The sequence below is a fragment of the Pongo pygmaeus genome, chromosome 21 (genome assembly GCF_028885625.2).
Source record: "Pongo pygmaeus isolate AG05252 chromosome 21, NHGRI_mPonPyg2-v2.0_pri, whole genome shotgun sequence".
Lineage (NCBI taxonomy): Eukaryota > Metazoa > Chordata > Mammalia > Primates > Hominidae > Pongo > Pongo pygmaeus.
The window spans coordinates 18,143,777-18,167,720 of NC_072394.2; the positions used below are offsets into that span (position 1 = coordinate 18,143,777).

Here is a 23,944-nt window from a genome sequence, read left to right on the forward strand (position 1 = left end):
CCTACTATGTGTGGGAAGCTGGCTCCTGTTCAGGAAATATAATTAAAAGTACAATCTCCCAACCCTCTTCAGAAAGGTAGTGGAGAAAGAAAACACTTTGTAATTGAATAAGCATTAAACTAGAATGTGATACCCATCACAGGCAATCCACTAAGAGACTGCAAAGACAGAACGAAATCTCACTCTTTTGTGCAGCCAAGCAATCTATTACACACATTTTCAACATAAACAATAACTAGTTCTCAAGGGAACTTGGCAGCATTTTTCATCACACACAGTTCATCTAACCTGATATTTGGGGTGATCCTCTGTGTTAGCCAATTGGCTTTATCTAGAGGAAAGAGAAACTTTTATCTTTATGATATGAGATAATTTTGTAAGTTGGAGCAAAGGGCCCACTGAAGTCAGGCTCCTACTCTCCCATTAAAACTGGGAGATAGGGGCATTAACTCCCTTGATACTTAAAGAGATGGCTCCTAGGTCCTAGAAAAAGACTTATCTAGGTTATAAAGCGGACAAAAAGGCCTAACTAGTCTTCAAAAGGATTTATATATTTCAAAGAGAGGAAAAAGTACTTAAACTAATTACCAATTTTCTAAAAGTAAATTTTCAAAGAAAAAGGGAGGGAAATCTCATATTTTCAACAGGAAGTAGTAAACCTCTTAAATTTGTATTTGTCCTGACAGTCCCCAAACATTACAAACTCAACCTGTCGATAAGACAAGGCTGAGTTAACTGCTGGCCACAGTAAAGGACAGCACGACCTGGCAAAGCTTTACCAATGGCTGGGAGCAAAAGGCAAGGTCAGTTTATGGAGAACTGGAAGTCTGACTCAAGGAAGGTGTTTCAAAGCGGGCTTTAGTCAGTACTGAACAAGAATTGGTGGAAACAGCAAGATTTCGAGGAGTCAGTGAATCTTAGGGAATCAATTGTGCTTTCCCCGGAAGAGTGGATGGGTCTCTGGGGTAGTTCTGTAGTGAACAAAGTCTTCGCCGGAATGGGAACTCCTGGAAAAATAAAGCCCTGCAGTAAAGACGGCAGGGTGCAGTCCCAGCTCCTGGCGCGTCGAGTTCCCCAGCAGGGCGGGGGCACCGCGGAAGAAGCGCCCCAGAGGAGAGCGCCGCACCCCGCCTGGCGCCAGTTCTCCAGCGCCCGTGGAGGCATCTGCGCGCGGCTGCGCCCCTAGTAGCCACGGTGAGTGCCAGCTCCAAGCCCGACTTTCCGCGAGGTCCCTCGCCTGGCCACGGTGCCCTAAGGGTGCGCTCGGCCTCGGGGACGTGAGCAGCTGTTAATAGGAAGCGAGCTGCAGGTCACGCCCTGACCGCAGGCTGCTGGGGCCCGGAAGCGTTGGCGCCTTGCGGCCAGAAGCCCTGAATGGACGCGAAAGTGACCAGGCGAATCTGACGCTCACGTGACTTTTGGCGACTGGCCCCGCCCCCCTGTGGCGTGCCGCAGCGCAGACGTCGCCGTCTCCTGCGCAGGCGCAGGCCTTGGCTCGCGGCGGGTGGCGCAATGCGGCGCGTGACGCAATCCGGCGCGTGACGCAATCCGGCGCGTGACGCAATCCGGCGTCGCCAGTAAGTCGCGCGGCCAGATCAGGTAACTGCCCGAACCGCTCCGCCGCCCGACGGGTGGCTCAGCCCCTTCCTCAGCCCCGCCAGGGGCGGGGCCGGCCGCGGGAGGGGAGGGGCCTACAGCTACCAATCGGCGGTGCACGCGCAGGGTGCTACGCCACGCCCAGCCAGGCCGGCCGTTCCTACCGGCCTGGCCCAGCGGACAGCGGCGGCACCGGGGGCGCCGTCTGGGAGGTGAGTGCTCAGCCCGCAGGCCTGGTCCCGGCCCCTTGCCGCCCGCCGCCGCCCCTCTGTCCGCGCGCCCCGGCTGCTCTGTGGAGCTGCGCGTCTCGGGGATGCGGGAGCGGGGACAGGGGGCGGCCCGAGGGCCTCATCCACGCGGCCCCGGATGCCCGCGTCGGGAGGCGGCGCGTCGAGCCGAGGAGGGGCTTCTCTGTGGCTGCAGTAGTTTGTTCTCCGGGTCGTCTTTGGAGTGGCCGAGCGGCGTCCGGGCGCTGGGGCGGCCAAGTGGCGCGGGAAGGGTGGGAGGTGCCGTGAGGGCGGCGAGGACAGCGGCGGCTTTAAGCCCCCCTGGAAACCCAGGCCCTTGTGGCCGTGGACTGGGCTGCCGGTAGCAGCGTCTCCTGGAAGGGCTCTGGCCCCGTGAGTCTCGGGGATTCAGGGGCCGCCGACGTTGGTGCAGATGCCGGGCGCACTGGGAGGCGGTCGGAATGCCAATGAGATTCGGCGGATACGCAGCTGTCACCGGCCACAGACGGCCCTGTCGCCACCTCCAGTGCCTGCACTCCAGTAGCCAAGCAACATGGGAAATCGCGCTCAGAACCCACTTTGTTGATTGAGAAATCAGGTCCCCTCGAGGGCCTTGTTGGCAGAGGTCTGGGGAAGTCAGGGCTGGCCGTGCGTATGGGCATCAGGCTGAGAGAGCCCTCTGCAGTCTTGTTTCCCCAGGCTGGGGTTGGGACCACTGAAACCCTGCCCCACTCTTATAGATCCCTTGCTTAGGCTTTGTCAGTGTTCTCACAGTTTACTGTGGCGTCTCCTTCAGGCGACATTGATCAAACCTCATAGGTACCTGTTTACAGCGGAACTCCCAGAGGGCAGTCTTTTCCATGTTTGGGGGACTGGTGGTTGTGGGGAGCGGTATCATTGATGAGACTGGAGAAGGGGAGAGGGGTGGGACTAGTTTTTCAGGGAAGATGATGACAAGTTTTTTTCTAGACATGTTGAATCCAAGGTGACATCTGTGGTCTGGCCGAGGGAGGCTAGAAGGAAGGCATGTGCTTTGGATGGATGGAAACAGGAATCAAAGAGGAAGGTAGATTCAGGAGCTGAAGGGCAGGGAGAAAACACATTCAGGGAGTTTGTGGCAAAGCAGCAGAAATGACGATGGGGTGAATGTATCTGGAGGCCTTAGGTGGGGTTGGTGAAATTTGCATGCCCGCTGCAGTGGAAAGATTTAGGGGCTAAAGATAGCCCTTTGCCTTTGGCAAGGCTGAGGGGAAGAGTGTGTTGAGTAGTTTGAGTTGAATCCGGGCACCAGGCCCTGGCTCAGGTCCCAACCAGCTATTGACTGTTACCTTGATAGATCTTCATCTATGAAATGGGGATCACTGTAGCATCTTGGCCTATGTGTGGGAAACCAATAACAACTAGCCAACAAGTTTCAGGATCATGGAACCCTGGTAACAGCCGGTCAGCCTTCTTCAGAGGAGGAAATGGGTTCAGAGAAGTTGCTTGCTCAAAGTAACACAGCTTGTAAAAGCTGTGGAACTTACATTATTTCAGTAGAGTAACAATAATTCAAATTATGAGGAGTTTAGGATGTCGGGAATGGGCGATGAATTGTGAACTACTTTTCCAAGAAATTTTCCTCATGGAAAGTAGTTATTTAGTTGGTTCTTTTTAAAGGCAGAAATGATTCCCTATGGTTTTGGATTTGCTCCCAGATGGTGGTGGCTATGTGTTTTAATTATCTGGTTTCCTGATCAGAGAACTAGACATTATTGTTGCCATGAATTCTTTTACAGTTTTGGGGACTATGTAAGCAAATTGGTCACTACCTTGGTGAGCAAATTACTGTGTTAATGTATTTCACTAATCACAACTTCCATCATTTGTTTATCACTGGAGGAAATCTTAGTATACACAATTTTTTCATGCCAATTTATTACCTTAGGAAAATGCATGAGGAACTTCACTTTAGAAAACTGCTAAGAAGTAAAATGTCATTCGAATCTTTACCTGAGTAAAGCTAGGTTGTTAATGAGTCTATATCCTCTCAAGTACTGAAGGAATCCTCATAAATTTTAGTCCTTTTGCATCAGTGGTTGCTCATGCATAATTCTTGTTTCTTTTTCAAAGCTGTTTTTGGAAGGAAGAAAGATGGAAAGCGGTGCAGTTCTGCTGGAATCCAAATCCTCCCCATTTAACCTACTGCATGAGATGCATGAGCTTCGCCTCCTGGGTCACCTGTGTGACGTGACAGTCAGCGTGGAGTATCAGGGCGTCCGCAAAGACTTCATGGCCCACAAGGCAGTGCTGGCTGCCACCAGCAAGTTTTTTAAGGAAGTGTTCCTTAATGAGAAGAGTGTGGATGGTACTAGGACTAATGTCTACTTAAATGAAGTGCAGGTTGCTGACTTTGCTTCATTTCTTGAGTTTGTCTACACTGCAAAGGTACAGGTGGAAGAAGATCGGGTGCAGCGAATGCTGGAAATGGCTGAAAAGCTGAAATGTTTGGATTTATCAGAAACTTGTTTTCAATTAAAGAAACAGATGTTAGAGTCGGTACTTTTGGAGTTGCAAAATTTCTCAGAGTCTCAGGAGGTGGAGGTGAGCAGTGGCTCCCAAGTTAGTGCTGTTCCTGCCCCCAGGGCAAGTGTGGCCACCGATGGCCCTCACCCCAATGGTCTCACGGATTCCTTGGGCTACCCAGGAGAGAGAGCCAGCAATGGCATGTCTTCAGATTTGCCACCGAAGAAGTCCAAGGACAAACTAGACAAGAAGAAAGAGGTAGTTAAGCCTCCCTACCCTAAAATCAGGAGAGCTAGTGGAAGGCTGGCTGGGAGGAAGGTCTTTGTGGAGATCCCTAAAAAGAAATATACGAGAAGACTCCGAGAGCAGCAGAAAAGTGCTGAGGGTGATGTGGGGGACTACAGGTGTCCCCAGGACCAAAGCCTGGACAGGGTGGGCACGGAGCTGGAGCCGGTTTCCAAAAATGAGGGTTGCCAGGCAGGTGCTGAGTTGGAGGAAGTGTCAAAGAAAGCAGGGCCGGAGGAGGAAGAGGAGGAGGAGGAGGAGGAGGATGAAGAAGGGGAGAAGAAGAAGAGCAACTTTAAGTGCAGCATTTGCGAGAAGGCATTTCTGTATGAGAAGAGCTTCCTGAAGCACAGCAAGCACCGCCACGGCGTCGCCACCGAGGTGGTGTACCGCTGCGACACCTGCGGCCAGACCTTCGCCAACCGCTGCAACCTGAAGAGCCACCAGCGCCACGTGCACAGCAGCGAGCGCCATTTCCCATGCGAGCTGTGCGGGAAGAAGTTCAAGCGCAAGAAGGACGTGAAGCGGCACGTGCTGCAGGTGCACGAGGGCGGCGGCGAGCGGCACCGCTGCGGCCAGTGTGGCAAGGGCCTGAGTTCCAAGACAGCGCTGCGGCTGCATGAGCGCACACACACGGGAGACCGGCCCTACGGCTGCACCGAGTGCGGCGCCAGGTTCTCGCAGCCGTCCGCGCTCAAGACGCACATGAGGTACGCTGGGAGCCGTCCAGAGGGGTCCCTGCGCACTGGAAGGGTGTGTCAAGCACTGAGGTCGTCCTGGGATTTGATGTCTCACTGCTTAATTTCTCCGCTCCAAACCTGGGGGCTTATTTCGAGACAGCGTTGAGTTCTCTGTCAAGGTACAGGGGCTGCGAGTGATGGCTCTGCTCCCTTGTTCTGAGACCCCTGGGGCGCCCCTGCTGGCCGGGACGTCCCCCTGGTGGGACTGCGACAGCGGCCACGGGCTCGCCCCACCGTGCTGGAGGAAGAGTTGGGCCTCGTTACCTTTATTTCTACTTTCCCGACTCTTCATTCAGATCTTGGGGTTCTGTGACCCTCCGGGTCCCACAGTCTCAGTAGAGACCTCAGTGAGATGCCATTTCAGGCTTTAGGACTCGTCTCTGGTCTTTTGGTTCTCAGGCTTGGAAGGAGTGCCATCTGGGCAGTCTACACTCCAGAATCAGGACAGACAATGCTTTCTGTTTCTTAATATGTTTCTGAGCTGTAGGTGTGTGGTGATGTTTTTAAATAAGTTTCCTTATAGTTCTTAGTATATTTATTCTTGAAATCCCAGCAAGCAGTTGTTTTCTCTTCTATTCTAGATCTGCCCTCAAACCTAGGTCAGTCTTGGGTTAGCAGCATGGTGTTCATTTTTTACTCTATATAATAAGTTAAAAATACTTGGTTTAGGAAGTGCTCAGTAAATTATGTTTGATTGCTACTTCATACTAGTTGTGACATTAAAATGCTTATGCATTTTAAAAATGCCACCTTCAGCAATTTGAGAACAGTTCTCCTTTCTCTACTGGTGATGTCATATTAGGAAATGAGAGTAACATTTTTGATCATGTGACACTTAATCAATCAGCAGTAGTTCCTAAGGTGTTTGTGGCTGATTATTATGTATGAGACAGCTTTACAGATATTAGATTGTGGTCTTTAGTGTTTTAAAAAATCTGCAAAGGCCTGGTCTCTACCTGCACATGCCTTATAGCATCAGCAGTAGGGCTTGTGATCAGGTGTAGATGAACATTCCAGTCAGTGATTTATGGAAAATGTGTGGATCCATTGACCTTGTGCAGAAACTCAGTTTATTTTGGGATGGAGATTATGGGCTCTTGACCTGTCACTACAGTCATTCTCATTAGGTCTCTTGGAATAAATGATTTTTGCAGGATAGAGTGGAAATTGTATTGCAAAGTGAGCTTTGAAATACATCCTAAGTTATCATCTGAATGTTGTACTTTCAGAATTCATACAGGGGAAAAACCTTTTGTCTGTGATGAATGTGGTGCAAGATTCACTCAGAACCACATGCTGATTTATCATAAAAGGTGTCACACAGGTAAATACCCATGCTGTTGTGATTGAATGTCTTTCCTAGATCTAGAAGGAAATGCAATTGATTAATTTTGAAGTTGGCATCTACCAAGGTGGTGCAGGTTAAAGCCATGATATAGCTTTTCCATCTAGTAAGTGAGCAAAATGAATAAACATACACCCATTGCCTTGTTGCTAGTGTGCACATGGCCATGGCTTTTATACCACCAGGCCATAGGATCTGGCATGCAGGTCTTAGGTATCAAGAGATATAAAATAGTTCTTCTGTAACCGAAAATTTTTTTTCTAAGACTCTGTCCTAAAAAAATTGTCCAACATATGGGAAGAGCTGTATGCTATTATCCCCCTTCTTGCTATTTTTATTAACTAAGAATGGGAAACAGCCTGATTGTCCAACCACAAGGAAGTGCTCCAGTAAACTCTGGTAAATCTATACCCTGGCTTATGACCCGGCTATTCAGAGTAAGGGCTCTGAATGGCATGAAAAAGTCTGTGCTTGGATGTTCAACTTTAAAATGCACAATTAAGCATACAGTTAACCTCAACTATATTGAAAACCTGCACATAAAAGACTAGAAGAAAACAAGTTGTTATATGATACATTAAGGTAGTAGGATTATCTCATTTCTGTTTTCCAAAGTCTTTATGATTTATTATGTGACAGAGAAAATTTAAGTTGGCTTTATTCTGCTTCAGCACAGTAACCCTGAGGTTTAGAATCTTGTGGAAGATACGGAAGCATACAGCATTGAAGTGTTCCTATTCTTCTCAGTTTCTTCTTTGCTTGCATATTTTATTCTTACTTGTAAACACCGGCTTACAAGCCTCAAGTTCAAATGCATGTGAGACAGAGATGACATGTCTCTGACTCATTAGACACCACATCTGTGTGATTAGACACCAATTCTGCTCATTCTGAAGTTATAATTCATGTCATTAAATGAAAAATCTCATTTAATGTCATGAAATTAGCATTTAATGACATGAGTTTGACTACAGAATGAGTAGAATTGGTGTTTAAAGAAAGCTTGGGATTGGGGATAAGGTCAGGTTATAATGAAGGATTAAGTTAGAATTGGTCCTTTGATAAGAATATTAACATGGTAAGATTTTATTAAAGTCGCTATTTTTATTCTGATGTCTGTGAAATCGGGCACAGCTAATAATTTGGTGAGTCTGATTGGTGGGATTAAACTACAAAAAGTGAGATGATATTTAAAACTTTTGTCCTACAATTCAGTCAAGTTGATTGGAGTTGCTACTCTAGAATAGTGATACATATCCATTGTCAACTTCCCCTTTATTCTGATAAAGATCCATAAAAGTGTTCCTTTGAAAATAATCCAGCAGTTCCTCCAAACAGAAGTTGTGAAATTATTTTCTTGTTTGGAATGAGTAAATTTCTAAAATGTGAGCCAGCTGAACAAACAATACCTCTTTTATTCTAGTCAAATGGAATTTTTCTTGCAATTTCCAAGGATATTTTACACCAACTTTCAGTAAGTAGCAAGCATCTTACATGAATACATATTTTATGATAGTTTTTACTAGAAAATGTAACATGCTGCCTACCAAGGCACTTTTGAGGAGTTCACGTGGGTTTTAACAGTGGAGACCTACTGTTCCATGTGTTTTTAATGCCTTTATTGTTTATGACTTTGTTTCATTTTTTCATGTAGGTGAAAGACCTTTTATGTGTGAAACATGTGGCAAGAGTTTTGCTTCTAAGGAGTACTTAAAACACCACAATAGAATCCATACTGGATCCAAACCCTTTAAATGTGAAGTATGTTTCAGGACTTTTGCCCAGCGGAATTCACTCTATCAGCATATTAAAGTCCACACAGGTATGGTTGGAATGTCCCAGGGAAGGGAGTTTAGTTTGGCCAAAAAAAAAAAAAAATTCCAAAGCTTGTAGATTTACCAGTAAATTACTTGGAACTAAGCTTTTGAAGAAAACTGGCCAAACTTTGTATGTCATAATAGCATTTCTTTAGAGATTGTTTCTAACTGTGAGAAACTGAAAAGTGGGAGCACTTTTGTGTGTAAATGGGAGAAGACTAAGTCCCTTTGCTACATGTAGTTTTTACTGAAAAGGACAGACAGCTTAGTCATGGTGTGAATGTAGGAAGTGGATGTGGATGTGTGGACATAGGGATAATGATCTGTACATGTTAGTAAATGCACACGCACACATGCATATTCAGTTGTTAGGGGTCTTGTAATTTTATACTCCATTACCGTGGAAAACAGGTGTCATTCCTATAGTTACAATACCTGCTGCAGGCACATGTCCTGGTCCCTTTTTGGTGTAGGCCATAAATTCTTGGTATTATAGAGATAGTAGATTTGTAGCCCTTAAGTTGTTCCCAACATAACCTTCCTTACGTTGGATGCTGAGGCTTCCCAGTGGTTTGCAACAGCATCATTCATTCAAGTGTGTATTCAGAATTAAGCACAGTAGGCCAAAGGGACCCACCAGCAGTCTCCTCTCTCCCTGCCTCAGGGGAGCGTCCCTACTGCTGTGACCAGTGCGGCAAGCAGTTCACCCAGCTCAACGCCCTCCAGCGCCACCGCCGCATCCACACAGGGGAGAGGCCATTCATGTGCAATGCGTGCGGACGGACATTCACCGACAAGTCCACTCTTCGGCGGCACACCTCGGTAAGCAGTGGGTTGGCTTATTTGAGAAACAAGCTGCTACCCTTAGATACACGGAAAGAGAAATACCTACCACCATTCTTCAAGGTGGTTAGAGGTTGAGACAACAGGTACTTTCTCCTTGGGTTGTCTCTGCAGTGGAACACTCATGGAGTGAATGAAGTGGAACAACCAAGCCCCAAGGCCCAGGGAAAGCACAATCCACGATGACTACTCTGTAACAGTGAGGGTGGTGGCAGGCGGGTACTTATTAGTGAAAGTTGAAAATTGAAGTTGTAGAGGGGCTATTGTTTTAGAAGATGCACTTGTCCAGAGACACATTCAGTGACTTTTGTTTTGTGTTTAACTTATAGATACACGATAAGAATACTCCATGGAAGTCTTTCCTTGTCATTGTAGATGGCTCGCCCAAGAACGATGACGGACACAAGACTGAACAGCCTGACGAAGAGTATGTGTCATCCAAGCTTTCGGATAAATTGCTGTCTTTTGCAGAAAATGGCCATTTCCACAACCTGGCTGCAGTCCAAGGCACTGTACCTACCATGCAGAACAGTTCTGCAGACACAGCCTGCAAGTCAGATGACTCCGTGGTGTCCCAGGACACCCTGCTGGCCACCACCATCAGCGAGCTTAGCGAGCTGACCCCACAGACAGACTCGATGCCCACACAGCTTCACTCTTTGAGCAACATGGACTAAGAGCTTCAAGCAGTTCCCATCCTGTTAGTCTGCGTGTATGGTAGCTGAACTCAAGATGATGTGGGGCTAAGAAAAATAATTGTCCATGTGCAAAGATGTGGGCAAGAATGGCCTCTGCAGATTTTCCTGAACTTCTGCTAACTTGCACGGCTTTATCACAGCATTTTTAAAGCTTTCCCTCAAAAGTCCTGATCTGCATGATCTCAGCTACTTTATTGATAAACAAGGCAGTGAACATAACCTCACTTAATTCTGGTGTAGGGTGTATGTGTTAATCGTTCTAATTCTTGATTATCTAGTTTAGATAACTGCTGGTCTTAATTGCAGAGTACAGAGCACTGAACCAGCTCTTGATATTGTCGTTAGCAGTCTTCCTGGCTTCTCACCCTGCCTTATATTTCCATGTGGGTTTACTTCTCTCATAACTACTTTCAAGGTATTTTTCTTCCAAGCTGAAATAAAACTGGGGCCACATATTTTCAGCCATTTCTTCCCTGTTGAATTGAAGCAAATCAGATTTTCTGTGGGGACCCTCAAATGCAACTGAAGAAATCGATGGTTGCGTTCATTCCTCCCCACCCCCCATTTGTAGGCAGTAAACAAGGTATGACAGATTGAACACCTGCAAAACTGCTAGCGTAATCTCAGCACATATGCAGCTAGGAAGTTTGTCATCAAATCAACTTAGAAATGAGATGAGGCTGTTCAGTTTCAGTCTTAAAAAAAATCAGATTAGGTAAAAGCTGTCCTACCAAAGAGTCTAGCAAAACAATATAGTATTTTTCTGCAGAGGCGTGAAAAATTAAGACGCTTTAGAGTACTTGAAAGTTGTGTAGTCATTTTATTTGCAAAATGAGGTGACTATGGCAAATTATAGAACACAGAGTATTATTATTTTTGCCAGGTTTTTCTGACTTCTGTAATTTCCAGAAACCCAGACTTCTCATTTCCACACCTAGAGATGGAAACAGGCAAGTAACTGACATGTCTATTTCCTTGGGAGCATGTGAGGACATAGCAGTAGGGACCAAAAGTCTCAGCACACTTACCTCCGATTATGCCTTAAAGAGTTGATTGTGAAGACCCAGTAACTTTGTCTCAAATGCTTCTTTGGCTGTTTCATGCAGGACTTAATTATTGCTTTAAAAAATTCACAATGAAAAGACGATTCTGCTGTATTTGTTAAACGTTGACATTTGGTTCTAGGGCCTTGAGTATGTGCCACGTGCTTGTGAAATGCTTTGATTCACATGTAACATTTAAACATTAATTTAAAAAGGGAACCTTGGAGAATTCTGTTGTTCACTAGTTCCTTTTTTCTCTACATTTTTAATTTATTAAACTTGCTGTGAAAACATTTTGATTTTCTAAGAGGAAGGTACTTTGTCCTTAAGTTCCAGGATGAAGATGTAGCTGCACTATGCCAGAAATTAATGAGGGAAGACTTTCTTCCTAAGTGCTTACGTTTTAACTTATGTTAGTGAAACCACTACAAGGTGTTTCAGGCGCTGATAACATGTTTCACACCTGCCCTTGGAGGTCACAGGACTAATTTACTTCAAATTTAGTTATGACAATGTCACTGTATCCTAGTTATGTTTACAGAACAAATAAATAATGACTGTCACACATCCAGAGGAGACCGAACCTGCCCAGCTGATGTACTGTTTTATGGAATAAAGTCACTTGATCAGAAGGAATTGAAACAATAGATCATTTTGTTACCTACTGGAGGGATTTTTGTCTTGAATTTGTTTCTTTAGAAATTCTACAAAAAAATATTGTTAATAAATGTCTGCTTTATAAAAGCAGTTTTGCAATTTTTTAAAGATCTATTTCTGTTATAATTTAGGTTCTGCAGAAATACGATTCTTAATTGAAACATATAATTAGCTTAATTACGTGAATAATGAAATGTAAAATCCGGGTCCATAAGCCTTTATTTCATACAGTCCTAGGATTAAGCTGTTTAACTGCTTGGATCCCAGTTGGTCTCTGGCAGTGGGATCCTGGAGACGAGAAATCCTGGCCTCTGCTCATGCGCAGGCCGCAAGCAGGCTGGAAGTGCGGTTGAGCTCTCTGCCACTTTCTTCAATGTAAAAAGAAGGCATCAAAGATGACTTCTACTATATACATTTCTCTGTCCCTGAGAACAGAGAAACCTAACCCTGTAGGGGACTGGTTACAGAGGACCTCCTGGAGCATCGCCCCATTCCTCCAAGTCCAAGCACAGCCATGCTGAGTGGAAGCGAGGCCACCCTCTGAGTGGATTGGTCCCAAGTGTGTAATGAGGAAAGTGGCCAGGTGCCAGCACAATGCCTCTCCCAGAGCCTCAAGAAGGGCCATTTAGGAGCTTACTTCAACCATTTTCCAACCATTTTCTGTGAAATACTCTCAGCCCAAACTCCAAAGGGATGTGCAGCCTTTCGTTTTACCAAATTCTTTGTTGTCATTTGGAAAAAATGGGCCATGTGGTGGAAACCTTTATTTAAGGTGATTTTTACAGAAATGTGATTTTGCTGTAGGTGATTACCCAAACAAGTAAATTTGAGTGTATAATTTAAATTTTAACCTGTTAAATAAATCTTATCACTCCAAGGAGTTCATTTTTGGGAAACAAGATGGGTACTTGTCAATTTAACCAAATGTCATGATATTCATGTACTCAGGAGTAAAAATATTTCACTTGATGTGACTGAGAAAGCCACACAGGTCAAAGGATCATCTAGCACAGCAGTCCCCAACCTTTTTGGCACCAGGGACCACTTTTGTGGAAGACAATTTTTCCATAGGTGGGGGGACAGAATGGTTTCAGGATGATTCAAGCGCATTACATTTATTGTGCACTTTCTATTATTATTGCATTGTAATATACAATGAAATAATTATACAATGCACCATAATGTATAGTGGGAGCCCTGAGCTTGTTTTCCTGCAACTTGACAGTCCCATCTGGGGGTGATGGGAGACAGCAACAGATCATTAGGCATTAGAGTCTCATAAAAAGCATACAACCTAGATCCTGTGCACGCGCAGGAGTAGCTGCAAATACAGATGAAGCTTCACTGCCTGCAGCTCACCTCCTGCCATGAGGCCCAGTTTCTAACGGGTTGGGGACCCCTGATCTATCACATCATCCTAAATGAGACTCAGAAAATCATCTGCATACCTTTGGCAATCCGTACGTGGACTCAGTTTAACTAAGGCTGACAAAACTAAGCTTTTAAACTACCATGGTGGCATCTTCATTAGGAAATTGATTCTAAGAAGAGCCACTTGATTTAGGCTTTGAATGACCAACAACTCAGAATGCCTAGATGGGGACAGCTTGTTCTACCATTTAAAACATTTTGCTTTGACTTACCTGAAGTGTGAATATACTTTAGGACCTGAAATCAAGGCTCTATGATAGGATGGTAGGATGAGCCAGTCTGCACTACCCCCCATGGGTCCTCTTCATCAGAACTCCAGGCCTCAGTGGTCAGTGGGACTGACCCTTCCCCAGGGGCATCTCCTCTCCCTGTGCAGATACTTTGCAAAATTAAGATAAATGCCCACATTGACCAGATAGTTGAATGGTACTTTCTTGGGGTAGGAGAGTGTCAGGCTTAGGGGTGCCTCACCTCCCCACCAGTCTTCCAGCAACCATGCCTTCCTCAACTTTGCAAGTAACTGTAGACCCTAAAGGATTCAAGGAAGGGATGAGAACGTGGGGTCTGCAGGGTTATCATGTACTTTAGTGGACTGCATCAACAGAAGTAACCAGGGTTTCCTTCTAAACCCTCAGTCTGCAAAATCATTACGGTGCCCTGGAATTCCCATCAAATGGCCAGAGCCTAGAGAGTATTAACGTCTCTTGCCTTAATCTTAACGGGAACAACTTGAAACAATGGAAGCTACTTTTGACCTATGCCAATTTATCAACAAGACTCGTCAAAATATTACTGATAATTTCCACTTTACAGGTTAAAATAAAACAAACATACTTTTTCTGCTAAGGTAGATTTATTGTTACACATGGTTAGTTTTCATAATGTAATCCCCTGCCCCAGAGCAACTCAGGACTCCATGGAACAGGAAGCCTGCTCTTGGTCATAGCTCATACCACAGCAGGCAGGTCACGGGGGCATGCTGTGCTGCCAAGTCCTCCAAAGGAAGTCACAAAGGTTTGCATTTGGACATTTAAATGCACAAAATCAGGAGAAACAATAAATGCACAAGGGCTGGTGCATATACTTTGGTTACAGTGACGCCACCACACACGGTCACGACTGTGCAAAAATACTGCTTTCAAATCATTAAATAAAAGAAGGAACTCACACAAGCTATAAAAATGTTGCCACAAAAAGCAAAACTTTCCTGTAAGAAATATTAACTGACTTTGACTATGAACTAACTCCAGATTTGCTAAAGTACAAGAATCGTACCATAAATAATTACATTTTGTTCATAAGTAACATTCTATAAATCTTGAAGACCTAGCTCACAGGCATCTTGAAACATGGCACTGTCCTACATCCATGGGACATTTAAAGGAAGTAAGTTTGCACACCACTGACTGGGCTTTTCTCTCATTCTTTTTTTTAAATCTTCTGGCAGGTCTCTTCTAGCCATTACAATTACTTTGATTCTTTTCATGTGAAATATTAAAAACAAAAATTAATTCTTAACCCCGGAACTGGTCCCAGTGTTTATTGCAATACAAACAAGTGACCTTCTAATTGACACATCAAGATGTTACAAACATTATTGTTAAAAAAAAAATACCCCTTCAGACGGGTCTGTTGGAGTATCATGATGAAAGCTAAACATAATTGCCCTAAAATAAATCATGTGGTTTTTACTTTAAGTGGTCAGACCAAAAGATTCTTTAAACAAGTAGAAACAAACTAACTTAAAACCAGAGGACTCAAGCTGCAGAACCACTCCTCACACCTCATCTTCACAAAAGTGCATTTGGCTGGTGGTAGGATATATTATTAGGTAGGGAAACAAAACCCCACTTTTCTCTCTGATCATTTTTTCATAAGAGATTCAAAGAGGGAGTGAAAAAGTACCAACTGGACTCCATTCCAGGTCTTACCTCTAGAGACAGCCAGCTCTCATTTAAGAATCACATTAAATTCTAAGGCCCAACAGACAGAGTGTCTTCATTGCCACCCCCAGTAGTGGGGACTACAGTGCACCTGTAGTCCCAGTGGATGCTCTGACATCACAGAGCTTCCTGCTCTACCAGCCCACCTCATGCATGTCACCACCATAACTATAGCCTGCAAGTCCTCGTGGCCACCTGATGTGGATCCTCTACAATCTGTCCTTGGCTGGCCCTTCCCACTTCCTTTCCTGCTACTTTCTCTTTCTTCCTAGACTGACCTACTCATCATTTCTCAAACAACCTGCACTCGACCCTTGGCCTGGAAACACTACCAATTCCAGTTGAGAGCCACCAAAAATGAAAACATCATTCCAATACTACTCACTACTACCTGACATAACATAGGAAGTTTCGTTACCTGTCATCAGTGAAGCTCCGTGATGTCAGAGTGTCTGCTGGGTTAAGTCTGGCAACACATTTCAAATATAAATCATTTAACTATAAAATATGCAGAGGACATTCAGGAGACAAGCATATGTCTAAAGTGCAATATCAGCATATAAAATAATAGAATCAAGTTCATGAATCAAGATAGCATACATATATTATATAAACCAATTAAACATGACAGAGTTCAAACACATAAGCCAACATATTCCACCAGCTAAGAGAACAATCAAGTCCCCTGAGAAAGAAGTTGGGGTTCTTGCCCACTTGGGCATACAGGACATTCCTGTACCACATTCACCCCACCTAACCCATCATGTACAATAAACAGGAAAATTACATACATTTATTCATTCTCAAGCTTGACTTAGATAATCTATCCAGCCCTGACCAAGATTTCTAGTCACAGCACAGAACACACCACCTCAACATGGGAAAGTGTATAAACATGAAAATAATGAGCAGACTGTACCAATTAAAATACTTTAATGCAAATATAAAGGGATTTCCACTCCAACTAAAAGTGAAAACTATCTCCAGAAAAAGAGAAAAATTCCATTTCTAATAGATCTTGTGATATGTGTGTGTGTGTGCGTGCACGTGTGTCCAAGGACAAATCAAATTCACTTTGACACTCATCCATACATGAAGCAAGTACTTCCAGAAAGCTCCTTTCCTCACAATGTGATGCCTACAGACCCTGGCTGTTCTAAATTTTTGCCATGCACATGTTAGCATACGGAACAACACAAAAAGCAAAGAAACTAGTCACTAGCACCATCAAAATAATCACAGGATAACAAAAATAGAAATGATTTCTAATAAAGTTATAAACTCATTCCTAGTAACTGTCCTAAACTAAACACACATTTAAAGAACATATCCAGATGCCAAAGCACAGAGAAAATGCAAAGCATCTATGAGAACAACTGGGCTGAGTACTCAAGTCCAACAAAAAGGACATAAAAACACGTGGCAACATTAAACATAGGCTCCGCAAATACCAATGAAATATGAGGAATGAGATTCTGAAGTACTTCTCAGAAAACGCTGGGGGTTCTGATAAGCATGAAACAACCCATCATTACCACAAGATGAACAGGAGCTTCTCCTTCATTCATTTCACAGCAACACAGACTTGGCGAGCTTAAACAATACACAGGCCGTCTGGCTCATATGCAACAAAATTAAGCCATTAAATAGGCATCCCATAAAGATCACTTGACCCTAAGACAAAACTAAAGAGGAGTTAGCTGCATGCCACAAAGACAAAAACATTTCATTTTAGGTCTCCATCTCCTTCTCCATCCCCTTGGATGGACTTTTTGATGCGAAGCAACATGGTGGTCAGCCACTGATCCAAGCGAGATATTGAGTCAAATTCCTTCACCTAGTATAACGAAAGAGGAACAGGAATTACCCCATGTAAATACATTAAAAACACAAAATAATAGTACCCCAAGCTGTTTATACCTTTACAGCCATAATCTACTAACTTTCTTCATCATTTGAAATTAATCATTCCAGTTTATAACTTTCTTCATTAAAAAATTGTTTATTTTTTCATTATCCTGTTACTATTTTGATGATACTAGTGACAAGTTCCTGGGCTTGACATTTCTCTGTTTTCAAACATGTGTAAGAAAAAAATTCATTAACAGTCATAATTATTGTGGCAAAAGAAACTGGACATTGTATAAAAAGTTGAAAGGAATATGGAAAATTAATACTCACTGAACATGGGAAAACATTAATTACAGAGTTAGAATATGTATGGAAGCGAATTAACACATTTCAATGCATTACCCAAGAATAAAATTACAATAGGATGAAAATGATGTGGTAAGCAAAAGTTAGACAGGAAAACATTCCTTTCCACTAGCACTCCTGAGCTGTGATGAACATGTTACAGGAGGCTACTGAGAAATTTGCTTGAGGCTGGATGTAGTGGCTCATTCCTGTAATCCTTGAAGTTTGAGAGGCCAAGGCACATGGATAGCTTAAGCCCAGGAGTTAAGAGACCAGCCTGAGCAACATGGTGAAACCTTGTCTCAACAAAAAATACAAAAAAAAAAAAATTAGCTGGGGGTGGTGGTGTGCACCTGTAGTCCCAGGTACTTAGGAGTCTGAGGTGGGAGGATCACCTGAACCCAGGAGGTTGAGGCTGCAGTGAGCTGTGATCACACCACAGCACTCCAGCCTGAGTGACACAGTGAGGCTGTTTCAAAATACATTAAAAAAAATTTTTTTGCTTGATTCTAAACGTGAGACGGCAAAAGATGGAAAAACAAAAAGTATAAAGAAAAAAACCCTCATTTTTCTAATATATATATTTTTATTTTTTATTTATTTATTTATTTTTAAGATGGAGTTTCACTCTTGTTGCCCAGGCTGGAATGCAATGGTGTGATCTTGGCTCACTGTAACCTCCACCTCCTGGGTTCAAGAGATTCTCCTGTCTCAGCCTCCCGAGTAGCTGGTAATTACAGGCACACTCCACCATGCCTGGCTACAATTTTTGTATTTTTAGTAGAGACGGGGTTTCGCCATGTTGGCCAGGCTGGTCTCAAACTCCTGATCTCAGGTGATCCACCCGCCTTGGCCTCCCAAAGTGCTAGGATTATAGGCGTGAGCCACCGTGCCTGGCCACCTTCCATTTATTTCATGCCACAAATACAGCAAATTCTCACTACTTAGTTTTTATATTTTAAATTATATTTAATTTTTTTTTTTTTTGAGACAGAGTCTCACTCTGTCACCAGGCTGGAGTGCAGTGGCGCAATCTCAGCTCACTGCAACCTCTGCCTCCCGGGTTCAAGCGATTCTCCTGCCTCAGCCTCCCGAGTAGCTGGGACTACAGGCGTGTGCCAGCATGCCCGGCTAATTTTTATATTTTTAGTAGAGACGGGGTTTCACCATGTTAGCTAGGATGGTCTCGATTTCCTGACTCATGATCTGCCTGCCTCGGCCTCTGAAAGTGCCAGGATTACAGGTGTGAGACGCCGTGCCTGGCCTTAACTAATTTTACTTTATACTTATTTATGGGTCAGATTATTTTCAAAAGAAAAAATTAAAACAGCAAATTATAAGAATATAAATGGAATATTTGCTCCTGAACTAGTCTCACAGCTAAATTAGTTTTGAGTATAAGTCGAATCTCAGCATGGCTAATGGAACTGTTTAATTTGTGTGATATATAAAAGGTGACGTTTGGAAAATACAACTTAAGGTATGCTGGAGTCATGTTCAAATAAATGTTTAGAATTTACATAATCAAAAAGAAAAGAAGTTTCTTTAACTTAAATCTTCAAATAATGTACCATGTCCCAAAAGCATAACTTACTGCTTCAGTGTAAGCTTCACTGTTCTGTTCTTCATGAGCTTCTAGGAGTTTCTGGTAGCATAAAAATATTTTAAAAAACAGTTCTGTAAGATGAAGTCCCATTTCTAAATATATACTTTAAGTATAATACCAATGTTGCCAAATATTGCACACAACTGAGGAAATACTCATATACAAGTCAAGAGCCAAGTTAGGGATATAGCTTTTGTACTAACATTTCTCAGGTGCCTATTTCAGAACACAACTACATGTTTCTGACCTTAATTGCATTTGAACAGCGATAATGCGAAAGCAGGAAAGTACCAGGGCCCCTCAGTTAGCAGACTTTATATATTAAAACTTCACTTCATGCCCAATCCCACTTAGGTGTTGTCACCTGACAGAACAAAAGCATTTTTCTTCAAAGTTCTAATATTACTTACTTTCAATAATTTACATTCTCTTGAATCAGTAAATGCTGGAAACATTTCCTCATATTTCTCAAGAGCAAGCTGAGAGAGAAAAACCACTCATTAATTTCAGACTTACTAAACAAACAAAGCTTTCAACATTCTATCAGCTTCAAATAAGATCTACCTGTATCCTATTAAGTGTTGAAGAAGTATGTAGTTAAACTCAACAGCAGAATCAACATAGAAAATCTGTGTATTCTGAATTTTCCATTTCAATAAAGAAGAATTTCTAAACTACTTTTTTCTGAGTTAGGCTGCTGCCGAGAAGACAGTGTAAATGAAAATGAATTCTTAAACACTCACAGACCAGGTATCTGTATCCATCCATTAAATGGAGAAGTTCTTAATACAGTGCAGATTCCAAATAAATTACATTTAGCTTCCTGCTCGAAGCTGACAGAAAGAATAGTTTCTCTTACTGGCTTTAATTCTGCTCTTCCAACTCCAGACACTGGCCACGCCAAGGCTGCCTGTCTTTTTGCCTCTTGGCTCCCAGTGCTCACTGTGCTTTCCAACTTCTTCCCAGTCCTCACTCCAACACCATTTCTGAGCTTGCCTGTTGTTTTGGTTGTTTTTTTAAATGGATATTATCTTACTCTTATTGTCTCCTCCCTTAGTTCCTTAATTGCTTTCTTTTTTTTTTTTGAGATGGAGTCTTACTCTGTCACCCAGGCTGGAGTGCAGTGGTGCGATCTCAGCTCACTGCAACCTCTGCCTCGCAGGTTCAAGTGATTCTCCTGCTTCAGTCTCTCAAGTAGCTGGACTTACAGGCACCCGCCACCACACCCAGATAATTTTTTTGTATTTTTAGTAGAAACGGGGTTTCACCATGTTGGCCAGGCTGGTCTCGAACTCCTGACCTCAGGTGATCCACCCCACTTGGCCTCCCAAAATGCTGGGTTTACAGATGTGAGCCACCATGCCTGGCCCCCTTAATTTCTTTAAAGCAAAACTACTGAAAAAAAAAAAAAAAAAAAAAAGGTGGCTACCAGTGAACATATACATATATTTAAGCCTATAGCACTAAGTATTCCCAGGCAGTACCCCCCATTCAAGTACCAGGCTCTACACTGCTTAGCTTCTGAGATTAGACGAGACTGGGTGTGTTCAGGGTGGTATGACTATAAACTATCAGGGAACTTTTGAGAACAGCTTTGACAGCTGTTAAAAGATTACAACTGGGACACATACCACAGAATAATACTTATTTTTAATGTACCCAGTTTATTCTTGGTACTAACATCAAAATGAAATGATACCAAGAACAAGAGAGAATGTGTACATATTCTTATGGGTGAAATCAGTCAATCAGTGCTCAAGGAAATCAGTCAATCAGTGCTGAAGGACTCCTTACCTTGGCATTCAACTCGTCTACTATGAAGTGGCAGAGGGCAGCTTTGAAGAAGTAATCCTTTGCACTGTATTTCAACAAAGGATTATCCATTGTGTTTGCCCCAACCTAGGCACAGAACGCAGAGTTAAATTTAAAAGGTTTACCCTCTTATATCAGGCAAAGTCATTCTCATCTGTTGTCCTTTAGAAAATAATTATGTATCTTATGTTAGTCTAGCCATGAAATACATTATTTTATCCCAATACCATATAGTAGAAATTTTACTAGACAAGACCGTTAAATACATGAAGTCTTAACCAGTTAAAAACAGCTCAGAAGAATTCTGCTTCCAATAAGATGGAGTAAACATCCTTTCCCCTAATCCTCCCACTAAGCACTACTAAAAGCCCAGGTCATTTTCTAAAAAACAAACGTTTCCCAAGGGAAAACGTGGTGGTGGGTTCCCTCGGTTTTCTTTTCCCTTCCTATATCCATGGCATGAAACTGAAGAACCAGCAACCCAGAAATGCCAGTATGCGCAGATCAAAAGAGAAGAGACAAAAGCCTGCTCTCTCTGGCCAAAGGACTAGAAAAGGGGCAGCCCAGCAAGAGAGAAAACACTTAGACAATAACTGCTCTACTCCAGCCAAATACCACAGAAAAACTGAGGCCCTAACCCCATTTACATCATCAAAGGCTGAAGAAGGAGTCCTAAAGTCCATTCTTGAAAGACTGTAAGAAGGACCCCAATACCTCTGCTTAGGAGCTTCAGAGAAGGCCAAATAGGGAGCTGAGGCTTGATTCCCACCCAACCCCCTGCCACTAAGGCGGTGCAGACCACACTGCGAGCCTGCATCCTGTCTCTGTCCAGCAGGAAAGAGGTTCCCCTTCTTTCTCCAGCTGGTGTGCTGTCAGAAGAAACCAAGAACAAACCAGCACTGTGCTGGCAGAAACAGATAAGGAGAGGGGATGCCACTTCTGCCCAGGGCTGACTAGGCCCCTCAGGTGTCAACAGAGACCTCGTGGGGAGCTGACACCTCTACCTCCACCTGGCAGTAATGAGGTAACATCCCCACCTTCCCCAGCCAGAGGAATGTCAAAGAAGACCAACTGAAAGAGAAGGTTTAAACAAGACCCAGTCTCATAACCTAATGTGCAATTGCCCTGTTTTCAATCAGAAATGACTTGTAATACCAAAAAGACAGGAAGATCTCAAGCTAAATGAAAAAAGACCATTAACAGATGATGGTTCCAGATGACGGAAATGTCCAAAATATCCCACGAAGATTTTAAAGAAGCCCTCATAAAAATGCTTCAACAAGCAATTACAATAACACCTGAAGCTAATGGAAACATGGAAAGCATCCACAAAGAAAAAGGAAGCCACAGGAAAAAAGATATAAAGTAAAAACAAATAAAAATTTCAGAACTGAAAAAAAAACAGTACCATACATAAAAAGTGGGTGGGCTCAACAGCAGGATGAAAGGGACAGAGGAAAGAAGCACTGAATGGAAGACAACAGGAACAACAGAGAGAAGACAAACTGACAAAAAGGAATGGAGCATCAAGGACCCATGGGATAATAAAACAGTCTCACTTTTGTGGCATCTGTGTTCTAGAAGGGGAGGAGAAAGAGAAAAGGGCTGGCTGGGCATGGTGGCTCACGCCTGTAATCCCAGCACTGTGGGAGGCTGAGGCAGGCGAACCACTTGAGGTCAGGAGTTCAAGACCAGCCTGGTCAACATGGCGAAACCTTGTCTCTACTAAAAATACAAAAATTAGCCAGGTGTGGTGGCAAGCACCTGTAGTCCCAGCTACTTGGGAGGCTGAGACAGAATTGCTTGAACCTGGGAAGCAAAGGTTGCAGTGAGCCAAGATCACGCCATTAAATTGGCACGCCTGGGCGACAGAGCAAGACTTGGTCTCAAAAAAAAAAAAAAAAAAAAAAAGGGGAAGCTGAAAAAGTACTTGAAGAAATAACTGCTAAACAATTCTCAAATTTGACAAGAAACATAAACCTACAGATTCTGTAAGTTTAGGGAAACTCAAATAGCTTAAAACCAAATATATCTATCCAAGCCACATTATAATTAAACTTCTGAAACTAAAAGAAAAAAATCATGAAAGTGTCTAGAGAATAACACCTTTTTTATAGGGGAAAACAAGTTGAATGACAGCAGACTTCTCATCAAAAACAATGGAAGCTGACTGGGCGCGGTGGCTCATGCCTGTAATCCCAGCACTTTGGGAGGCTGAGGTGGGTGGATCACTTGATGTCAGAAGTTTGTAAAACCATGGAAGCCATGAAGTGCAAATTTTTCAAACTAAAGGAAAAGAACAATCAACTTAGAATTGTACTCTCAGGAAAACTATGTTTCAGAAATGAAGGCAAAATCAAAATGTTTCCAGATAGATGAAAACTAAGAAAATCTGTTGTCAGCAGACCCACCCTAAAAAAATGACAAAAGGAGCTTCTCTAAATAGAAAGGAAACAATAATCTTGGAACATCCAGAAGGAAGAAAGAACACGGTAAGCAAAAATATGGGTAAATATAACAGGCTTTCTTTCTTGAGTTTTCTAAATTATGTTTGATGGCTGAAACAAAAATTCTAACATTGACTCATGTGGTTCTAAATGTATGCAAAGGAAACATTAAGACAACTATATATTGAATAGGGGGAGTAAAAGAACAGAAAGGGAGATAAGGTTTCTATATTTCACCAGAACTTATAAAATGATGACACCAACCTAGAGCATTTAACCACAAAAGCTACACAAAGATATATACCACTGATTCTCCAACAACACTGGTTTAAACTGTGTGAATCCACTTATATACGGATTTTTTCAACCAAATGTGGATTGAAAATACGGTATTCTTAGGAATTCAACACACATATAAATGGAAGGCCGACTTTTTTATAAGTGAGTTCCACAGGGCCGACTGTGGGACTTGACTATGCACAGATTTTGATATATGAGAGAGGTCCTGGAACTAATCCCCTGTAGACACTGAGGAATAACTGTACTTAGAAACACTAGAAAATCAAGTCGGCTGGGCGTGGTGGCTCACGCCTATAATTCTAGCACTTTGGGGGGCTGAGCTGGGCAGATGACTTAAGCTCAGGAGTTCAAGACCAGCCTGGGCAACATGGCAAAACCCCATTGCTACAAAAAGACTTGAGCTCAGGAGTTCAAGACCAGCCTGGACAACATGGCAAAACCCCATCACTACAA

General features: G+C 43.2%; 2 protein-coding genes across 9 annotated transcripts in view; one reads left to right on the forward strand and one right to left on the reverse strand.

The window, feature by feature from the left end:
• Positions 1-686: 686 nt before the first annotated feature.
• GZF1 (GDNF inducible zinc finger protein 1) lies at positions 687-11,731 on the forward strand. Of its 6 annotated transcripts, none has more exons than XM_063659368.1 (6): positions 687-1,194; positions 3,936-5,323; positions 6,583-6,677; positions 8,353-8,520; positions 9,180-9,337; positions 9,734-11,731. In XM_063659368.1, exons 2-6 carry the CDS (start codon positions 3,957-3,959, stop codon positions 9,977-9,979), a joined length of 2,034 nt encoding a protein of 677 aa, XP_063515438.1. In that variant the 5' UTR covers positions 687-1,194; positions 3,936-3,956; the 3' UTR covers positions 9,980-11,731. The 6 variants fall into 6 exon arrangements, with proteins under 6 accessions (XP_063515438.1, XP_063515436.1, XP_054323105.1 ...); XM_063659366.1 differs by having other exon boundaries at positions 1,083-1,194; positions 9,688-11,731; XM_054467130.2 differs by lacking the exon at positions 687-1,194 and adding an exon at positions 1,560-1,808 and having other exon boundaries at positions 9,688-11,731.
• A 2,290-nt stretch (positions 11,732-14,021) lies between these two features.
• The window catches only part of NAPB (NSF attachment protein beta), a 46,990-nt gene continuing 37,067 nt past the window's right edge, over positions 14,022-23,944 (reverse strand). For all 3 annotated transcript variants that reach the window (XM_054467136.2, XM_063659369.1, XM_054467137.2), the window contains 4 exons: positions 20,727-20,831; positions 19,343-19,411; positions 18,921-18,971; positions 14,022-16,967 (listed from right to left, as the gene is read on the reverse strand). In XM_054467136.2, the coding sequence (XP_054323111.1) occupies positions 16,857-16,967; positions 18,921-18,971; positions 19,343-19,411; positions 20,727-20,831 (336 nt within the window). In that variant the 3' untranslated portion in view covers positions 14,022-16,856. The remainder of the gene's footprint in view (positions 16,968-18,920; positions 18,972-19,342; positions 19,412-20,726; positions 20,832-23,944) is intronic.